At 42.9% G+C, this 21,129-nt stretch overlaps 1 protein-coding gene across 1 annotated transcript in view; it reads right to left on the reverse strand.

The window, feature by feature from the left end:
- Positions 1 to 21,129, reverse strand: part of LOC133612285 (voltage-dependent calcium channel subunit alpha-2/delta-1) — a 412,014-nt gene that overhangs the window by 81,375 nt on the left and 309,510 nt on the right. Inside the window, exons 27-28 of the mRNA XM_061969551.2 lie at positions 14,111 to 14,192; positions 4,553 to 4,615 (exon numbers count right to left, since the gene is read on the reverse strand). Of these exons, the coding sequence (XP_061825535.2) occupies positions 4,553 to 4,615; positions 14,111 to 14,192 (145 nt within the window). The remainder of the gene's footprint in view (positions 1 to 4,552; positions 4,616 to 14,110; positions 14,193 to 21,129) is intronic.

Here is a 21,129-nt window from a genome sequence, read left to right on the forward strand (position 1 = left end):
TGAAACACAACCCCACACCATAACTCCTCCTCCACCTAATTTCACACTCGGCACAATGCAGTCCGAAATGTAGCATTCTCCTGGCAACCTCCAAACCCAGACTCGTCCATCAGATTGCCAGATGAAAAAGCGTGATTCATGGAACTAAGGGGCCAAACCCAACTCCTGAAACACAACCCCACACCATAATTCCTCCTCCACCAAATTTCGCACTCGGCACAATGCGGTCCGAAATGTAGCATTCTCCTGGCAACCTCCAAACCCAGACTGGTCCATCAGATTTCCAGATGGAAAAGTGTGATTCATAAAACTAAGGGGCCAAGCCCAACTCCTGAAAAACCAACCCCACACCATAATTCCTCCTCCACCAAATGTCACACTCGGCACAATGCGGTCCGAATTGTAGCGTTCTCCTGGCAACCTCCAAACCCAGACTCGTCCATCAGATTGCCAGATGAAAAAGCGTGATTCATGGAACTAAGGGGCCAAGCCCAACTCCTGAAAAACAACCCCACACCCTAATTCCTCCTCCACCAAATTTCACATTTGGCACAATGCAGTCCGAAATGTGGCGTTCTCCTGGCAACCTCCAAACCCAGACTCGTCCATCAGATTGCCAGATGAAAAAGTGTGATTCAGGGAACTAAGGGGCCAAGCCCAACTCCTGAAACACAACCCCACACCATAATTCCTCCTCCACCAAATTTCACACTCGGCACAATGCGGTCCGAAATGTAGCATTCTCCTGGCAACCTCCAAACCCAGACTGGTCCATCAGATTGCCAGATGAAAAAGTGTGATTCATGGAACTAAGGGGCCAAGCCCAACTCCTGAAAAACCAACCCCACACCATAATTCCTCCTCCACCAAATTTCACACTCGGCACAATGCGGTCCGAAATGTAGCGTTCTCCTGGCAACCTGCAAACCCAGACTCGTCCGTTAGATTGCCAGATGAAAAAGTCTGATTCATGGAACAAGGGGCCAAGCCCAACTCCTGGAAAAACCAACCCCACACCATAATTCCTCCTCCACCAAATTTCACACTCGGCACAATGCAGTCCGAAATGTAGCGTTCTCCTGGCAACCTCCAAACCCAGACTGGTCCATCAGATTGCCAGATGAAAAAGCATGATTCATGGAACTAAGGGGCCAAACCCAACTCCTGAAACACAACCCCACACCATAATTCCTCCTCCACCAAATTTCACACACGGCACAATGCGGTCCGAAATGTAGCCTTCTCCTGGCAACCTCCAAACCCAGACTGTTCCATCAGATTGCCAGATGAAACAGTGTGATGCATGGAACTAAGGGGCCAAACCCAACTCCTGAAACACAACCCCACACCATAATTCCTCCTCCACCAAATTTCACACACGGCACAATGCAGTCCGAAATGTAGCGTTCTCCTGGCAACCTCCAAACCCAGACTGGTCCATCAGATTTCCAAATGGAAAAGTGTGATTCATGGAACTAAGGGGCCAAACCTAACTCCTGAAACACAACCCCACACCATAATTCCTCCTCCACCAAATTTCACACTCGGCACAATGCAGTCCGAAATGTAGCGTTCTCCTGGCAACCTCCAAACCCAGACTCGTCCATCAGATTGCCAGATGAAAAAGCGTGATTCGTGGAACTAAGGGGCCAAACCCAACTCCTGAAACACAACCCCACACCATAATTCCTCCTCCACCAAATTTCACACTCGGCACAATGCGGTCCGAAATGTAGCGTTCTCCTGGCAACCTCCAAACCCAGACTGGTCCATCAGATTTCCAGATGGAAAAGTGTGATTCATAAAACTAAGGGGCCAAGCCCAACTCCTGAAAAACCAACCCCACACCATAATTCCTCTTCCACCAAATGTCACACTCGGCACAATGCGGTCCAAAATGTAACATTCTCCTGGCAACCTCCAAACCCAGATTGGTCCATCAGATTGCCAGATGAAAAAGCGTGATTCATGGAACTAAGGGGCCAAACCCAACTCCTGAAACACAACCCCACACCATAATTCCTCCTCCACCAAATTTCACACTCGGCACAATGCGGTCCGAAATGTAGCGTTCTCCTGGCAACCTCCAAACCCAGACTGGTCCATCAGATTGCCAGATGGAAAAGTGTGATTCATCAGTCCAAAGAAGGCGTCTCCACTGCTCTAGAGTCCAGTGGTGACGTTTTTTACACTACTGCATCCCACACTTTGCATTGGACTTGGTGATGTATGGCTTAGATAAAGCTGTTCGGCCATGAAGCTCTCTGCGTACTGTACGTGGGCTAATTGGAAGTTCACATGAAGTTTGGAGCTCTGTAGCAACTGACTGCAGAAAGTCTTTGCACTATGCGCTTCAGCATCCACTGACCCCTCTGTCAGTTTACGTGGCCTACCACTTGGTGGCTGAGTTGCTGTTGTTCCCAAACTCTTCCATTTTCTTATGATAAAGTTGACTTTGGAATATTTAGGAGCGAGGAAATTTCACGACTGGATTTGTTGCACAGGTGAAATCCTATGACAGTTCCACGCTAGAAATCACTGAGAGCGGCCCATTCTTTCGCAAATGTTTGTAGAAACAGTCTCCATGCCTAAGTGCTTGATTGTACACACCTGTGGCCATCATTTGGATGGGTGGCCAAATACTTTTGGCAATAAAGTGTATTTTAGCATAAAATATCATGAAATAGTTATTCCAAAAATGGTTGAAGAGATGTTAACTTGTTATAAAGATATCCCCTCTCAACAACAGTAGTGGCCCATAGGGATGATGTTGGAAATCGGTTCTCCCGGTTGTTCGATAAGAAAAGAACTGATTCCATGTACTCGAATCCCTTTTTGAGAACCGGTTCCCGTTATCGAGGCCACTATAGTAAAGAAAAAGAGTTGTTTTTGTATTCGAATCCCTTCCCACGTACAGGAAATGCCCTGTGGGACCTGCAATGTTATGCCCATTTGATTGTAGACTCTTACTGACACCTTGTGGCGATATGATAATACTACGCGTCATTAGTTTGGGCACTTCTGGGTTGAGACAATTGAGAAGTAGACAAGTTGTGTTAGCTCTTACAAGCCTTGGAAAAGATAAGTCTGTAAGTAAACTGTTTAACTTGTTTATGTAACTCAATATTAAGGTGGAAAGTGTTTAAGTTTGATATTAAGATGTTTATTGAAAAATGATTTGTGTGCACTGTTTCAATGGATGTTTTGAGGACTTAAAATGGCTGCCAGTCGTGTATTTCCACCATCAAAATAGTTTCAACACTCAGAATTATTTGTTTGATGATAGTACTGTATATTTGTGTGAAGCTAATATTTACATATTGTGTATTACATTTCAGTATGTTAATTGAATCACATAACTTATACATTTGTCATTGTGTTTATTTCAGTTTAAAAAAATAAAAATAACAGTCCAGTGCAAGACAAAAGTAAAGATAGGAAAAGACAAAGCAAGATCAAGAACAATAAAGAGCCTAAATGGATTAATCTGCTTTGGATTGTTTGTTAGCTGTCTGCCAAGCTGTATAACCTCAACACGTATAGTGAGGGCAGAACAGGCAATATGCAATTAGTGCCAGGCTTCGCTCTCATGTAAGGGGGGAAGAATTGTTGATTGATGACTGTGGTGTTCTTAGTGTCATAGTGTGTGTAGTTAGTATGTTCCAATAGCAGCAGAAGTGCACTTTTTGGAGAGCTGTATTATTTTCAGTTTTGTGCCCAAGGGACTGATTTTATTTAGCACTATATTATTATTTATACACCTATAGTGATCACAGGGACAGGTTTTTTTTGTGTTACTGTATATATTTGTTTTTCTGAAAAATCCCACTTAATATTCTTTGGGTAACAACAGTCAATATTTTTTTTTTTTTTTTTAGGGGGATAACAGTCGATATTTATTTATTTATTTTTTTTATTTTTTTTTCTTATAAAATAAAAGTGAGCTTTTGTTAAACCAAATATTGTGTTTTTTTCCATATACAACAACCTATCTGGATTCGATAAGAGAATCGATAAGGAATCGGTTCGATAAGAGGATTCGATAATGGGCTCGAACTCGATAATTTCTTATCAAACATCATCCCTAGTGGCCCATTAAAAAAAATATGCCGGTGGGATTAATTGATGTAAATATATTAATAATCTGTCACAAATGAAAACAAAATGATGCATCTTTTGTATTTATAAATGTTGTCCACCGAGTACGGATAAACAATCTGGAAAAATCAGGAAGTGCTTGTTATGTTGTGTGGTCAGGGCCGATCATTCATTCAAGTTAGATATCAAAGACTAAACTAACAGAAAGGAAATTGAAGTAAATAGGAGGCCTGTGGCTGCTGGATCTGTGGACTGAGCCATGTACTCCATGGACCTAATCCTGCGCGTTTAGGAGAAAAACCCATTGGGGGATGCGAGAAAAGCAGCCAACCTAAAAATATCACAGTCTGTTTCAATTTCACAGCACATATTTGCATGCCGAGATAATTGGCCGAAGCTCGCGTGCTGCTTTCACAGTGCTAGAAGTCGAGGAAGAAGAAAGTAGAGATGATACCTTCTTGGGAAGACTCTTGTGATCCCTCCATCTGTGGCCACAAACCTGGCCAGGGTCCCGTTTCTGAGAGGATGGAAAAAAACACAGTCAAGTATCGTGGTGGACCACGCTGACAAATAGTAAATCTGCGAGTCGCAGCTGGGGAAGAAGAGACCCTCTCAACTTTTCACTACCAAAGTCCCTTGACAATATTACAGTGGGGGGCCCTAGGAACTTGCTAACTGCTTATCCTGGTCAGCTCCACAGGTGTGCTGGAGCCGGTCCCATGATTCCCATCTGACTTTGGTGTTGTGGTGCCAGACGTGGGTAGAGTAGCCAGAAATTGTACTCAAGTAAGAGTACTGTTACTTTAGAGATTTATTACTCAAGTAAAAGTAAGGAGTAGTCACCCAAATATTTACTTCAGTAAAAGTATGTTGTGAAAAAACTATTCAAGTACTGAGTAACTGATGAGTTTGTTTAATGACGACGGCAACAAATAATGCACAAAAACATAAAAATAGCAATGAGCAAATTCAGAGCCAGGAATATCTCTTAAGCAACTAAAACAATAATATATATTAAATAATAAGACATTAAAATTAAAAAAATAAGGCAAATTGAGCCACAATAACTTAACAGCACCATAGGCTCAGTAGGCAGAGATTACAAAGGAAAATAACAAGTTAGCCTTTACGCAAACCATAAATTGATAGGTGTGGGCTGCACCTGGGAACACACTGTGCACTTCTGATTGGTGTTTCTATGCACGCGTGAGTGTGTGTGCGACAGTGTGTGTCTATGAGGCTGCAGTGCGTTAATAAATGTCCCCACACGATGTACATTTGTCAGTGATTCATAGCAGGGAAGCTAACATCAGCCTACGGTGACAGCCAAAATATCTACTAACGTTACTTACCGCGATGTGCTTCCTCAAAATTTGACGTTGAGTTCATGTAAGCTTTAAGCTTGTTGCCGCTGAAACTTTATGTGCAGTTAATCACGTAACCGCCTGGCTCTGTTTTATTGGTGAAACGGAGTCAAACGTCACCAGTGACTGCATTTGATTGGTGAAACGCAGGCATGATGGTCTGTCTGACAAACCAAAACAAACACAGCGTGCATTAAAGGCCTACTGAAATGAATTGTTTTTATTTAAACGTGGATAGCAGATCCATTCTATGTGTCATACTTGATCATTTCGCGATATTGGCATATTTTTGCTGAAAGGATTTAGTATAGAACAACGACGATAAAGTTCGCAATTTTTGGTCGCTGATTAAAAAAAAAGCCTTGCCTGTACCGGAAGTAGCGTGACGTCACAAGTTGAAAGTCTCCTCACATTTCCCCATTGTTTACACCAGCAGCGAGAGCGATTCGGACCGAGAAAGCGACGATAACCCCATTAATTTGAGCCAGGATGAAAGATTCGTGGATGAGGAATGTGAGAGTGAAGTATTAGAGTGCAGTGCAGGACGCATCTTTTTTCGCTCTGACCGTAACTTAGGTACAAGGGCTCATCGGATTCCACACTCTCTCCTTTTTCTATTGTGGATCACGGATTTGTATTTTAAACCACCTCGGATACTATATCCTCTTGAAAATGAGAGTCGAGAACGCGAAATGGACATTCACAGTGACTTTTATCTCCACGACAATACATCGGTGAAGCACTTTAGCTACGGAGCTAACGTGATAGCATCGGGCTTAACTGCAGATAGAAACAAAAGAAATAAACACCTGACTGGAAGGATAGACAGAAGATCAACAATACTATTAAACCATGGACCTGTAACTACACGGTTAATGCTTTCCAGCCTGGCGAAGCTTAACAATGCTGTTGCTAACGACGCCATTGAATCTAACTTAGCTACGGACCTCGACAGAGCTATGATAAAAACATTAGCTCTCCACCTACGCCAACCCTCATCTGCTCATCAACACCGAAGCTCACCTGCGTTCCAGCGATCGACGGAGCGACGAAGGACTTCACCCGATCATCGATGCAGTCGGCGGCTAGCGTCGGATAGCGCGTCTGCTATCCAAGTCAAAGTCCTCCTGGTTGTGTTGCTGTAGCCAGACGCTAATACACCGTTCGCATCTACAGCTTTCTTCTTTGCAGTCTCCATTGTTCATTAAAGTTAAAGTTAAAAAGTTAAAGTACCAATGATTGTCACACACACACTAGGTGTGGCGAAATTATTCTCTGCATTTGACCCATCACCCTTGATCACCCCCTGGGAGGTGAGGGGAGCAGTGGGCAGCAGCGGTGGCTGCGCCCGGGAATCATTTTGGTGATTTAACCCCCAATTCCAACCCTTGATGCTGAGTGCCAAGCAGGGAGGTAATGGGTCCCATTTTTAAAGTCTTTGGTATGACTCGGCCGGGATTTGAACTCCCAACCTACCGATCTCAGGACGGACACTCTAACCACTAGGCCACTGAGATGGATTATAGGGGAACATTATCACCAGACCTATGTAAGCGTCAATATATACCTTGATGTTGTAGAAAAAAGACCATATATTTTTTTAACCGATTTCCGAACTCTAAATGGGTGAATTTTGGCGAATTAAACGCCTTTCTAATATTAGCTCTCAGAGCGATGACGTCACATCGGGAAGCAATCTGCCATTTTCTCAAAATCCGAGTCAAATCTGCTCTGTTATTTTCCGTTTTTTCGACTGTTTTCCGTACCTTGGAGACATCATGCCTCGTCGGTGTGTTGTCGGAGGGTGTAACAACACGAACAGGGACGGATTCAAGTTGCACCAGTGGCCCAAAGATGCGAAAGTGGCAAGAAATTGGACGTTTGTTCCGCACACTTTACCGACGAAAGCTATGCTACGACAGAGATGGCAAGAATGTGTGGATATCCTGCAACACTCAAAGCAGATGCATTTCCAACGATAAAGTCAAAGAAATCTGCCGCCAGACCCCCATTGAATCTGCCGGAGTGTGTGAGCAATTCAGGGACAAAGGACCTCGGTAGCACGGCAAGCAATGGCGGCAGTTTGTTCCCGCAGATGAGCGAGCTAAACCCCCTATCGACCCTACCTTCCCTGGCCTGCTGACATCAACTCCAAAACTGGACAGATCAGCTTTCAGGAAAAGAGCGCGGATGAGGGTATGTCTACAGAATATATTAATTGATGAAAATTGGGCTGTCTGCACTCTCAAAGTGCATGTTGTTGCCAAATGTATTTCATATGCTGTAAACCTAGTTCATAGTTGTTAGTTTCCTTTAACGGCGTGGCGCAGTGGAAGAATGGCCGTGCGCGTCCCGAGGGTCCCTGGTTCAATCCCCACCTAGTACCAACCTCGTCATGTCCGTTGTGTCCTGAGCAAGACACTTCACCCTTGCTCCTGATGGGTGCTGGTTAGCGCCTTGCATGGCAGCTCCCTCCATCAGTGTGTGAATGGGTAAATGTGGAAGTAGTGTCAAAGCGCTTTGAGTACCTTGAAGGTAGAAAAGCGCTATACAAGTACAACCCATTTATCATTATTTATTTAATGCCAAACAAACACATACCAATCGTTGGTTAGAAGGCGATCACCGAATTGTCCTCGCTTTCTCCCGTGTCGCTGGCTGTCGTGTCGTTTTCGTCGGTTTCGCTTGCATACGGTTCAAACCGATATGGCTCAATAGCTTCAGTTTCTTCTTCAATTTCATTTTCGCTACCTGCCTCCACACTACAACCATCCGTTTCAATACATGCGTAATCTGTTGAATCGCTTAAGCCGCTGAAATCCGAGTCTGAATCCGAGCTAATGTCGCTATAGCTTGCTGTTCTTTCCGCCATGTTTGTTTGTGTTGGCTTCACTATGTGACGTCACAGGAAAATGGACGGGTGTTTATAACGATGGTTAAAATCAGGCACTTTGAAGCTTTTTTAGGAATATTGCGTGATAGGTAAAATTTTGAAAAAAACTTATAAGCCACTGGGAACTGATTTTTAATGGTTTTAACCATTCTGAAATTGTGATAATGTTTCCCTTTAAACAAATTGCAAAAGATTCACCAACACAGATGTCCAGAATACTGTGGAATTTTGCGATGAAAACTGAGCTTTTCGTATTGGATACAATGGCGTCACCAATACTTCCGTTCCAACCATCGACGTCACGCGCATACGTCATCATACCTAGACGTTTTCAACCAGAAGTTTCACAGGAAATTTAAAATTGCACTTTATAAGTTAACCCGGCCGTATTGGCATGTGTTGCAATGTTAAGATTTCATCATTGATATATAAACTATCAGACTGCGTGGTCGGTAGTAGTGGGTTTCAGTAGGCCATACTTGCCAACCCTCCCGGATTTTCCGGGAGACTCCCGAAATTCAGCGCCTCTCCCGAAAACCTCCCGGGACAAATTTTCTCCCGAAAATCTCCCGAAATTCAGGTGGAGCTGGAGGCCACGCCCCCTCCAGCTCCATGCAGACCAGAGTGACGTGTTGACAGCCTGTTCACAACATTGCCGTAAACAGCAATGTTGTGACACTTTTAAACAGGACAATACTGCCATCTACTGTACATGCATGTGACCCACCCATAATGTGTCACATTTTTGTGTTGATTTATTTATTTTATTTTGTGGTTTGAATTCGTTTTTGGAGCTGTCATTCCACATTTATCAGTATTCACATTGGTCAGTAGGGGGCAGTAGGGCGTTTCTTCCCAAATGAATGCTATCACCTGCAGACCGGAAGTGTCTTGTCATTCTGATGAGAGCGACCGGTCTGTGAACAATTGAAACGTCCTGTGTGCTTTTCCCTCCTGTATAACAGGTTAGTTTTGGTGAATCAACTCACTGAATAATATCCATGTGATCTTTATAAGTTTAAGTACACATTCTGATGGTGGAGCCTAACTCTAAAGTGTTTGTGAGTTGTAGTTTGTATTTGTGAATGAATCCAGTGCACAGCTGCAGTAATCAATACAAAAAGGCGACGTGAGTGCGCAATGTTTATATAGGAACTTCTGATCCTAATTCAGACTCCCAAATTAGAGCTCCCGTTTTCTTATTGATTTTATAATGTATGTTTGTATAATGTGTGTGTTCTGAAATAGTGACAGAGAATAGAACAAGGATGGCCAATTCAACCCTTAACTCAACAATGAGTAGATGAGTGTTATGTGTGTGTATATGTGTAAATAAATGAACACTGAAATTCAAGTATTTCTTTATATATATGTATATATATATATATATATATACATATATATATATTAACCACGCCCCCAACCACGCCCCCCAACCCCCACCTCCCGGAATCGGAGGTCTCAAGGTTGGCAAGTATGCAGTAGGCCTTTAACAGATGGATAAAAATCAGTAGCGAGTAGCGAGCTGAATGTAGATAAATGGAGCGGAGTAAAAGTAGCGTTTCTTCTCTATAAAGATACTCAAGTAAAAGTAAAAGTATGTTGCATTAAAACTACTCTTAGAAGCACAATTTATCCCAAAAGTTACTCAAGCAGATGTAACGGAGTAAATGTGGCGCGTTACTACCCACCTCTGTGTGGTGCACTCCGGACCGGTCCCCAGTCAATCACAGGACACTTGCAGGGATGTTTATTTCATAACGCAATCCAAATATTACAAACATTTCTAGCGGCTTTAATAATGTGACCGCCTGCAATGTGGCAATGTTTGGCATGCGTGTAAATGTCGCCGCAGGATTTTCCCCTCATTTTTGTATTTCTTGGATGTGTTTGTACACGTGCTGAGACCTTACGCAGGCATAAGAACCTCAAGCTGGTGGAAACTGGTCCAATTTGAACCTGATATAGTATTTAGCATTTCGTACGCATTCCTACTTAACCGTCAACGTGAGGAAACATAGCTTGGAATATGGAACATTTTTACATATCATCTGAAATGGACATTTAATGAGCAATAAGCACTAGGGTTGTACGGTATACCGGTACTAGTATAGTATCGCGGTACTAATAAATCAAACACGGTACTATACGCTGTTTGAAAAGTACCGGTTCACCATACTTGCCAACCTTGAGACCTCCGATTTCGGGAGATGGGGTGGTGGGGGCGTGGTCGGGGGCGGGGCGTGGTTAAGAGGGGAGGAGTATATTGACAGCCAAAATTCACCAAGTCAAGTATTGCATACATATATATATATATCTACATCCTGAAAATATGCAAACAAAACTGTGTTTAGATAATTGATACTTCAAACTTGCATAAATATAACATGAATATAACATTACTTGGCTTCTGAGAGCTTCAAAATGGAATGAATAAAATGCTAAAGTTGTTGATAAACAAGCATTTTTTTAAATAATTAAATATGGTCATTTTAAATGAATTATTACGATAATTTAAAATGTATTATTTCAAATATGTTTATTTTAATGTACCGGTATAATTCTATGGCTGGATGTAATAAGGAGTCAGAAAAAATAAAAAATAAAAAATACAACTAATTTTGATGTTTTTAGCAAAATATAGTAAAAATGTATTTAGTTTTTTAGTTGTTTTTTTTTTAAATTAATAAATATATTTATTTTTAGGTAAGATAAGCATCAATCAATCAATTTATTTTTATAGCCCTAAATCACAAGTGTCTCAAAGGGCTGCACAAGCCACAACGACATCCTCGGTACAGAGCCCACATAAGGGCAAGGAAAAACTCACCCCAGTGGGACGTCGATGTGAATGACTATGAGAAACCTTGGAGAGGACCGCATATGTGGGTAACCCCCCCCCCCCTCTAGGGGAGACCGAATGCAATGGATGTCGAGTGGGTCTGACATAATATTGTGAGAGTCCAGTCCATAGTGGATCCAACATAATAGTAAGAGTCCAGTCCATAGTGGGGCCAGCAGGACACCATCCCGAGCGGAGACGAGTCAGCAGCGCAGAGATGTTCCCAACCGATGCCGATAATGAATAAAATGCTAAAGTTGTTGATAAACAAGCAATTATTTTAATAAGTAAATGTGGTCATTATTATGATAATTTAAAATGTATTATTTCAAATATGTTTATTTTAATGTACCGGTATAATTCTATGGCTGGATGTAATAAGGAGTCAGGAAAAAAAATAAAATAAATACAATTAATTTGGATGTTTTTAGCAAAATATAGTAAAAATTTATTTATTTTTATTTATTTTATTTTTTTTTTAAATTAATAAATATATTTATTTTTAGGTAAGATAAACATAATAATACAATTCATCCCTAGTCTGGATGATTTAGTTCTTGTCACCCTGTTGTCCTCCCGTCGTGAAAAAAGGCTGTCCTCACTCAGGTCCGCATGGAGCTGGAGGGGGCGTGGCCTCCAGCTCCGGCTGAAAATCGGGAGATTTTCGGGAGAATATTTGTCCCGGGAGGTTTTCGGGCGAGGCGCTGAATTTCGGGAGTCTCCCGGAAAATTCGGGAGGGTTGGCAAGTATGCGGTTCACCATATTATTATTTTTTTGTACAGGCATGACAACGATTTGTGTGTCACATCGTGACATTGTTGGTTTTACGAACAGTGGAGCATGTTTGGCAGCGCATAATCACAGAGTACTTACAAGCAGACACAGTGTGTAGACAGAAAATGGAGAACGGATGCATTTTGGCTTGAAAAAACTAACAATAAAGTTATAACACTAAAACGCCCTCAGGAAGAGGTGCTTTAAGACATGGCTAGCTAGCTAGTAGCTAATGTCCATCCCCAATCGGCAGTGTTTTAGCTTCTTCTAAATCACTAATCCTTGTCTCCATGGCGACAAATAAAGTAAGTTTCATACAAGTATCATCCCTGCAGGACAAGGAATAGCTAAACATGCTTCGCACATAGCTCACCGGCAACATAATGTAAACAAATGCCATGGGCGGATCTACACCTGACATCCACTGTAATGATACCAAGTACACGAGCGTATCTAGTCGATACTACTATGATTACATCAATATTTTTTTTTAATTCATACTATGTTTATAAACTCAGGAAATAAGTCCCTGGACACATGAGGACTTCGAATACGACCAATGTATGATCCTGTAACTACTTGGTATCGAATCGATACTTAACACTTAACATGGACATTAACAGTAAATGAACAAGTAGATTAATAATCACTTTTTACAGCTTGTCCTTTATAATGTTGACAAAATATTAGAATCAGTGGCGTGCAGTCAGGGGAGGCAGGTGAGGCCCCTGCCTCACCTACCATCATGGAAAGAAAAAAAAAGAAAAAAAAAATAATTAAATTGTTATATGTATCCAGTGATTATACTATGAAGTTATTTTCCATTTAACTTCACCAGTTTTAGATTATTTTTATTCAAAATCGCTGAATTTTCACATCTGCCGTTCAAATACTGAGAAGAGGCACCAGCCAGTTGAGCCTCACCATGGATTGCGCAATGACTCGGCTAACTGCTGGCCTGCTGTGCAGTGAGACCGTATTGCTATATGAATTATATTATACATTTCCATAGTTTAGTTAGCTGAGGTATATAATGTACAGTGTATTTTGTCAACAAGTGTATGTGCGTAACGTATTTCTTGTGCTGAGCAATCATAAAACGGCTGCGAAGACGCACTGGGTGAGGCTCGCAGTAATCCCGCCTCATGGTGGTAGAGGGCGGTAGTGATCCCAGCGATCATTCTTGCGACTACTCGGCTGCAGAATAAGTGACAACAAGCAGCAACAGAGAGCAGCGATCGTTTATTTTTTTCCTCTCGCCTGGACTTTTAACATGGAGGATTACATATCTAAAATAAAACGGTTTTCTAAACTGGACTTTCAATCGAAGCAGGAGGTAATAATTAAAGGAAGATCTCCATCGAGACAGAGAGACTTTTAAAACTGGAGAAAGATAAGGAAGACTTCTAAAAACAAGTTATCGATGCTTTTATTTAGAAGGAGCGGCGCATGGACTTCATTTATAAGTAAAGTTTTTTTTTTTTTTTTATTATAGATGCTTTTTTGTGTGCTACAGTTTGTATGTGTAAAGTTAAAGTTAAGGTAAAGTACCAATGATTGTCACACACACTAGGTGTGGTGAAATTTGTCCTCTGCATTTGACCCATCGCCTTGATCACCCCCTGGGAGGTGAGGGGAGCAGTAGGCAGCAGCGGCGCCACGCTCGGGAATCATTTTTGGTGATTTAACCCCCAATTCCAACCCTTGATGCTGAGTGCCAAGCAGGGATGTATGCTGGTATGAGCTTTTAAACATAACCCGTTAACTGCTGCCAATCAAATGGTGAGTAAAACACAATATGTTACTGCATACGTCAGCAGACTAATTAGGAGTCTTTGTTTGTTTACTTACTACTAAAAGACAAGTTGTCTAGTATGTTCATTATTTTATTTAAGGACTAAATTGCAATAATAAACATATGTTTAATGTACCCTAAGATTTTTTGTTAAAATAAAGCCAATAATGCAATTTTTTGGTTGTCCACTTTATTTAGAAAATTATTGAAAAGTATTGAATAAAAGTACCAAAATATTGGTATTGGGACAACCCTAGCGTGCACATGCGATACAGATTTCTACGCAAAATGAAAACAGGATAACATGATTGTATCTTTAGGTCTGAGAAGGTTTGGCACTCACACTTTCTGCACTTTCCATAAGTCAACCAGCTCAGCTGTCAGACCGGCATCCAAGATTAGTCGACTCACCAGGGACACATTACCTAAGATTAAAGACAGATCCTGTCTACATATCATGCACATCACAACTGCACCACAGCAATGCTAACAGGGATCGTGCGTTCATGAGAGCAATGGCAGTCCGAAATGTATCGACAGTAATTTCAGCTTTTGGCGTTTGAAAGGAGAAGAGTGATGACAAATGTTGGATCTTAACACTGAACACATTCATGCAATTAAGCAATATTGGGACAGTTTTCTTGTAGTAAACATTTCAACATCTGATCTGATAATGCCTCTTGACAAGTCATGTTACACTGTTGAAAAGTCTGTTTAGGCACCTTAAATGAAGTCTCATTTGGAAGGAATATGCGTTCGTAGGACTGAAAATTCAGGATTCAGGAGGAACAGTGTGGTTTTCGTCCTAGTCGTGAAACTGTGGACCAGCTCTATACTCTCGGCAGGGTCCTTGAGGGTGCATGGGAGTTTGCCCAACCAGTCTACATGTGCTTTGTGGACTTGGAGAAGGCATTCGACTGTGTACCCCGGGAAGTCCTGTGGGGAGTGCTCAGAGAGTATGGGGTAACGGACTGTCTTATTGTGGCGGTTCGCTCCCTGTATGATCAGTGTCAGAGCTTGGTCCGCATTGCCGGCAGTAAGTCGGACCCGTTTCCAGTGAGGGTTGGACTCCGCCAGGGCTGCCCTTTGTCACCGATTCTGTTCATAACCTTTATGGACAGAATTTCTAGGCGCAGTCAGGGCGTTGAGGATATCTGGTTTGGTGGCTGCAGGATTAGGTCTCTGCTTTTTGCAGATGATGTGGTCCTGATGGCTTCATCTGGCCAAGATCTTCAGCTCTCACTGGATCGGTTCGCAGCCGAGTGTGAAGCAACTGGGATGGGAATCAGCACCTCCAAGTCCGAGTTCATGGTTCTCGCCCGGAAAAGGGTGGAGTGCCATCTCCGGGTTGGGGAGGAGATCTTGCCCCAAGTGGAGGAGTTCAAGTACCTCGGAGTCCTGTTCACGAGTGAGGGAAGAGTGGATCGTGAGATCGTCAGGTGGATCGGTGCGGCGTCTTCAGTAATGCGGACACTGTATCGATCCGTTGTGGTGAAGAAGGAGCTGAGCCGGAAGGCAAAGCTCTCGATTTACCGGTCGATCTACGTTCCCATCCTCACCTATGGTCATGAGCTTTGGGTCATGACCGAAAGGACAAGATCACGGGTACAAACGGCCGAAAGGAGTTTCCTCCGCCGGGTGGCGGGACTCTCCCTTAGAGATAGGGTGAGAAGCTCTGTCATCCGGGGGGAGCTCAAAGTAAAGCCGCTGCTCCTCCACATCGAGAGGAGCCAGATGAGGTGGTTCAGGCATCTGGTCAGGATGCCACCCGAATGCCTCCCTAGGGAGGTGTTTCGGGCACGTCCGACCGGTAGGAGGCCACGGGGAAGACCCAGGACATGTTGGGAAGACTATGTCTCCCGGCTGGCCTGAGAACGCCTCGGGATCCCCCGGGAGGAGCTGGACGAAGTGGCTGGGGAGAGGGAAGTCTGGGATTCCCTGCTTAGGCTGCTGCCCCCGCGACCCGACCTCGGATAAGCGGAAGAAGATGGATGGATGGATGGAGGACTGAAAATGCCATGTAAAATGTTCCAAGTCTTTACTGCCATCCCAGAGAGCTTATTCTGCCGTTGCTATTTACTCTTGTTTGGTGTTCTTTGGTGATGTAGTGGCAATTTCCCAATATATTCACTCAACACGTGGTCAGGAGCTACAGTGGCTGTGGGATGGCAGGGCCTCCTCTGCGTTCATAGCTTTTTAGAGGGTTAGGGTTAGGTCTGTCTTTTTGTGTCATGAGTGGTTGGTCAATATGGACAACGTGCGGTAATGCGAACGCTCCTCGACTGTTCCGAAAGACCTCTTTTCATAATAAAAAAAACCCTTTCAAAATAACAATAATAAGTCCCCCTACTATTTAATAATAGGAGAACCACTGGGTGACATTCCGCCACTCAACGAGGAATGTCATACAGTCGTGGTCAAATGTTGACATACACTTGTGAAGAACATAATGTCATGGCTGTCTTGAATTTTCAATCATTTCTACAACTGAGTGATTGGATACATACTTGTTTGTCACAAAAAACATTCATGATGTTTGGTTCTTTTATGAATTTGTTATGGGTCTACTGCATACTTGCCAACCCTCCCGAATTTTCCGGGAGACTCCCGAAATTCAGCGCCTTTCCCGAAAATCTCCCGGGACAAATATACTCCCGAAAATGTCCCGATTTTTAGCCGGAACTGGAGGCCACGCCCCCTCCAGCTCCATGCGGACCTGAGTGAGGACAGCCTTTTTTCACGACGGGAGGACAACAGGGTGACAAGAACTAAAATCATCCAGACTAGAGATAAATTGTATTATTATGTTTATCTTACCTAAAAATAAATATATCTATTAATTAAAAAAATAAATAAAAAAAATAAATGCATTTTTACTATATTTTGCTAAAAACATCAAAATTAATTGTATTTTTATTTGTATTTTTTCTGACTCCTTATTACATCCAGCCATAGAATTATACATTAAAATAAACATATTTGAAATAATTAATTTTAAATGATCATAATAATTCATTTAAAATGACCATATTTAATTATTAAAATAATTGCTTGTTTATCAACAACTTTAGCATTTTATTCATTACATTTTGAAGCTCTCAGAAGCCAAGTTATGTTATATTCTTTAAGATTTATGTATGCAAGTTTGAAGTATCAATTATCTAAAGACAGTTTTGTTTGCATATTTTCAGGATGTAGAATGGTGAATTCTAGCTGTCAATATATACCACGCCCCCCACACCATCTCCCGAAATCGGAGGTCTCAAGGTTGGCAAGTATGGTCTACTGAAAATGTGAGCAAATGTGCTGGGTCAAAAGTATACATACAGCAATGTTAATATTTGCTTACATGTCCCTTGGCAAGTTTCACTGCAATAAGGCACTTTTGGTAGCCATCCACAAGCTTCTGCTTGAATTTTTGACCGCTCCTCTTGACAAAATTGGTGCAGTTCAGCTAAATTGGTTGTCTTTTTTCCTCCAGTAGGTCTTATCTTTGTCCATGTGATGTCAGATGAAAAAAAAATTGAGCCACAATACCCAGCAATATGTTTGGAGGAGAAAAGGTGAGGCCTTTAATCCCAGGAACACCATAACTACCATCAAGCATGGTGGTGGTAGTATTATGCTCTGGGCCTGTTTTGCTGCCAATGGAACTGGTGCTTTACAGAGAGTAAATGGGACAATGAAAAAGGAGGATTACCTCCAAATTCTTCAGGACAAGCTAAAATCACCATCCCGGAGGTTGGGTCTTGGGCACAGTTGGGTGTTCCAACAGGACAATGACCCCAAACACATGTCAAAAGTGGTAAATAAATGGCTAAATCAGGCCAGAATGAAGGTTTTAGAATGGCCTTCCCAAAGTCTTGACTTAAACAATCAATCAATTCCTTTATTGTCATTGTCATAATAACACTTAAGTCATACATGTCAATGAGATTTTGTTTGAGCTTTGTCCAATGCGCACCTGTTGGTCATCACTGACATTATTATTTAAGCCTGCCTTCCCTGTCATTCTGCCTTGCTTCCTACTTTGCTTTTTGCAACAGTAGACGACTTTTGTTCTTGCTCTGTACCTGCTAGCTTCCACGGCGACGTCTGCTCTCTCCTCGTCTCCGGTGGGCCTTTCCAGGGCGCCGTCACCTTCCTCGCCCTCATCGTCGCCTCAGCGACCTCGAGTGGTCTGGCTGCGCAAGCGGCGCTCTCGGAGGTTAGTGTATGGACGCCAGTGGCGCAAACAGCAGCGACACCCGAGACGTAGTCGTAGAACTCTCCGGCTGCTGAACTTCTGGCGCCACTCACGCCCACTTTCTCGGCGGCCACAAATGTGGCCGTTCCGTGGTCGTCCGCCTCGCCTGCGGCAGCGGCGTTCCATTCGCCGCCGCCACCTGACTCGTCCCCGGTGGATTCGGGGACACGTGGCCTGGCGACCCTCCGCCAAATCCTCCCTCCACCCTCCCTTGACTCTTGAACTTTGTTATAGTTGGGGGGGTTTTAGTTTTTCCAGGGGACATCTGGAATCTGTCCCTTAAGGGGGGGGTACTGTTATGATCCGCTGCCCGGATCATATTTTTGTTTACGTTTTCAAGGTACTTGTGTTTTTTGTTAGTTTTGGACTCCTTGAGTGCCTGTTTTGTACACCTGAGTTTGTTGCCATGGCGGCTTATTGTTTTCACCTGCCGCGTGTGTTCCCGACGCGCACCTGTTGGTCATCACTGACATTATTACTTAAGCCTGCCTTCCCTGTCATTCTGTCTTGCTTCCTAGTTTGCTTTTTGCAACAGTAGACGACTTTTGTTCTTGCTCTGTACCTGCTCGCTTCCACGCTAGGCTCTGTTACTCGGTAGATCCCACGCTAGCCATCCTTAGTTTTTACCTTATGTGCTATGAGCACCCTTTTCTTTGTTCCTTCTGATTTATTCCGTAAATAAATCATTTCTTTTACCTTCACGCTGTGTCCGAAGTCCGTTGCATCCTGGGAGAACGAAACCCCGCATCACCATGCGCCCCGGTCGTCTCACATAGTCTACAGTTTAGCATTGTCAAAAAGATGGCGAATAGAGGGGCGTGGGGGTGGGAACAGTCTGATGGGTCTGATGAGTGTTACGTTGATGTTACAGCAATGCAATGTCCAGAGCACAATTATTGAGGTGGTGAAGAGTGAGGTAATAAGATGGTCCGGGGCAGCAAAGGGGCAGGCTGTTCATTTAGCAGTCTCACAGCCTGGGGATACAGACTGGGAGACATTCTGGTGGTCCTGGCGCGAATCGATCTATACCTCCTTCCAGAGGGTAGCAGGTTGAAGAGGCCATGTGCTGGGTGGTATCTTTTCCTTCAGGATGTTGTGTACTCGCTTTAGGCAGCGAGTTGTGTACATGGCACTCATCTCTGGGAGCATCGTCCTTGTAATTTTCCCCGCCGCTTTAACCACTCGCTGGAGGGCCTGTTGGTTCGCTTTAGTGCAGCTAGCAAACGTGTGGACAATGCTTAAGAAACAAGTCCATGTCAGAAAAGCAACCAATTTAGCTGAACTGCACCAATTTTGTTGTCCAAAATTCAAGCAGAAGCTTGTGGATGGCTACCAAAAAGCGCCTTATTGCAGGTAAACTTGCCAAGGGACATGTAAGCAAATATTAACATTGCTGTATGTATACTTTTGACCCAGCACATTTTCTCACATTTTCAGTAGACCCATAATAAATTCATAAAAGAAGCAAACTTCATGAATGTTTTTTGTGACCAACAAGTATGTGCTCCAATCACTCTATCACAAAAAAATAAGACTTGTAGAAATGATTGGAAACTCAAGACAGCCATGACATGATGTCCTTTACAAGTGTGTGACTGTTTCGGGCCACAATCACGTTGATGGACTGAATTGGATACAATTATACTTTGTTCATGCTAAACTGCCATTCAGCTGTCAGTCAACATGTCCTTTGCGATAGTTTTCGGTTTAGAAGTACATAGTTTCTATTCAAAAGCCTGTAGCGATAATTGCTCATTTTAGCGTAGCTTCGAACGCTGTCACCGTGACAGATTAATGTCCGTGTTTCTAAAACGACAGTACTATTTAAATTTATATCATAGCCGAGCCTTTTCCCTAAAGATATCGTGCCGGTTCTACTAGGTTTTGCCTTTATTAAAACAAAACTTAATAGCACACGTAAAGCTAATCTACTAAACTCGTACGCAGAGGATAAATAAGGAGCCCGATATGCAGAATAAACAAACCCCGTTTCCATATGAGTTGGGAAATTGTGTTAGATGTAAATATAAACGGAATACAATGATTTGCAAATCATTTTCAACCCATATTCAATTGAATGCACTTTTTTTGCAAATAATAATTAACTTAGAATTTCATGGCTGCAACACGTGCCAAAGTAGTTGGGAAAGGGCATGTTCACCACTGTGTTACATGGCCTTTCCTTTAAACAACACTCAGTAAACGTTTGGGAACTGAGGAGACACATTTTTTTAGCTTCTCAGGTGGAATTCTTTCCCATTCTTGCTTGATGTACAGGTTAAGTTGTTCAACAGTCCGGGGGTCTCCGTTGTGGTATTTTAGGCTTCATAATGCGCCACACATTTTCAATGGGAGACAGGTCTGGACTACAGGCAGGCCAGTCTAGTACCCGCACTCTTTTACTATGAAGCCACGTTGATGTAACACGTGGCTTGGCATTGTCTTGCTGAAATAAGCAGGGTCGTCCATGGTAACGTTGCTTGGATGGCAACATATGTTGCTCCAAAACCTGTATGTACCTTTCAGCATTAATGGTGCCTTCACAGATGTGTAAGTTACCCATGTCTTGGGCACTAATACACCCCCATACCATCACACATGCTGGCTTTTCAACTTTGCGCCTAAAACAATCCGGATGGTTCTTTTCCTTTTTGGTCCGGAGGACACGACGTCCACAGTTTCCAAAAACAATTTGAAATGTGGACTCGTCAGACCACAGAACACTTTTCCACTTTGAATCAGTCCATCTTAGATGAGCTCAGGCCCAGCGAAGCCGACGGCGTTTCTGGGTGTTGTTGATAAACGGTTTTTGCCTTGCATAGGAGAGTTTTAACTTGCACTTACAGATGTAGCGACCAACTGTAGTTACTGACAGTGAGTTTCTGAAGTGTTCCTGAGCCCATGTTGTGATATCCTTTACACACTGATGTCGCTTGTTGATGCAGTACAGCCTGAGGGATCGAAGGTCACGGGCTTAGCTGCTTACGTGCAGTGATTTCTCCAGATTTTCTGAACCCTTTGATGATATTACGGACCGTAGATGGTGAAATCCCTAAATTCCTTGCAATAGCTGGTTGAGAAAGGTTTTTCTTAAACTGTTCAGCAATTTGCTCACA

Source organism: Nerophis lumbriciformis, linkage group LG10, assembly GCF_033978685.3.
Source record: "Nerophis lumbriciformis linkage group LG10, RoL_Nlum_v2.1, whole genome shotgun sequence".
In the NCBI taxonomy this organism is placed as follows: domain Eukaryota; kingdom Metazoa; phylum Chordata; class Actinopteri; order Syngnathiformes; family Syngnathidae; genus Nerophis; species Nerophis lumbriciformis.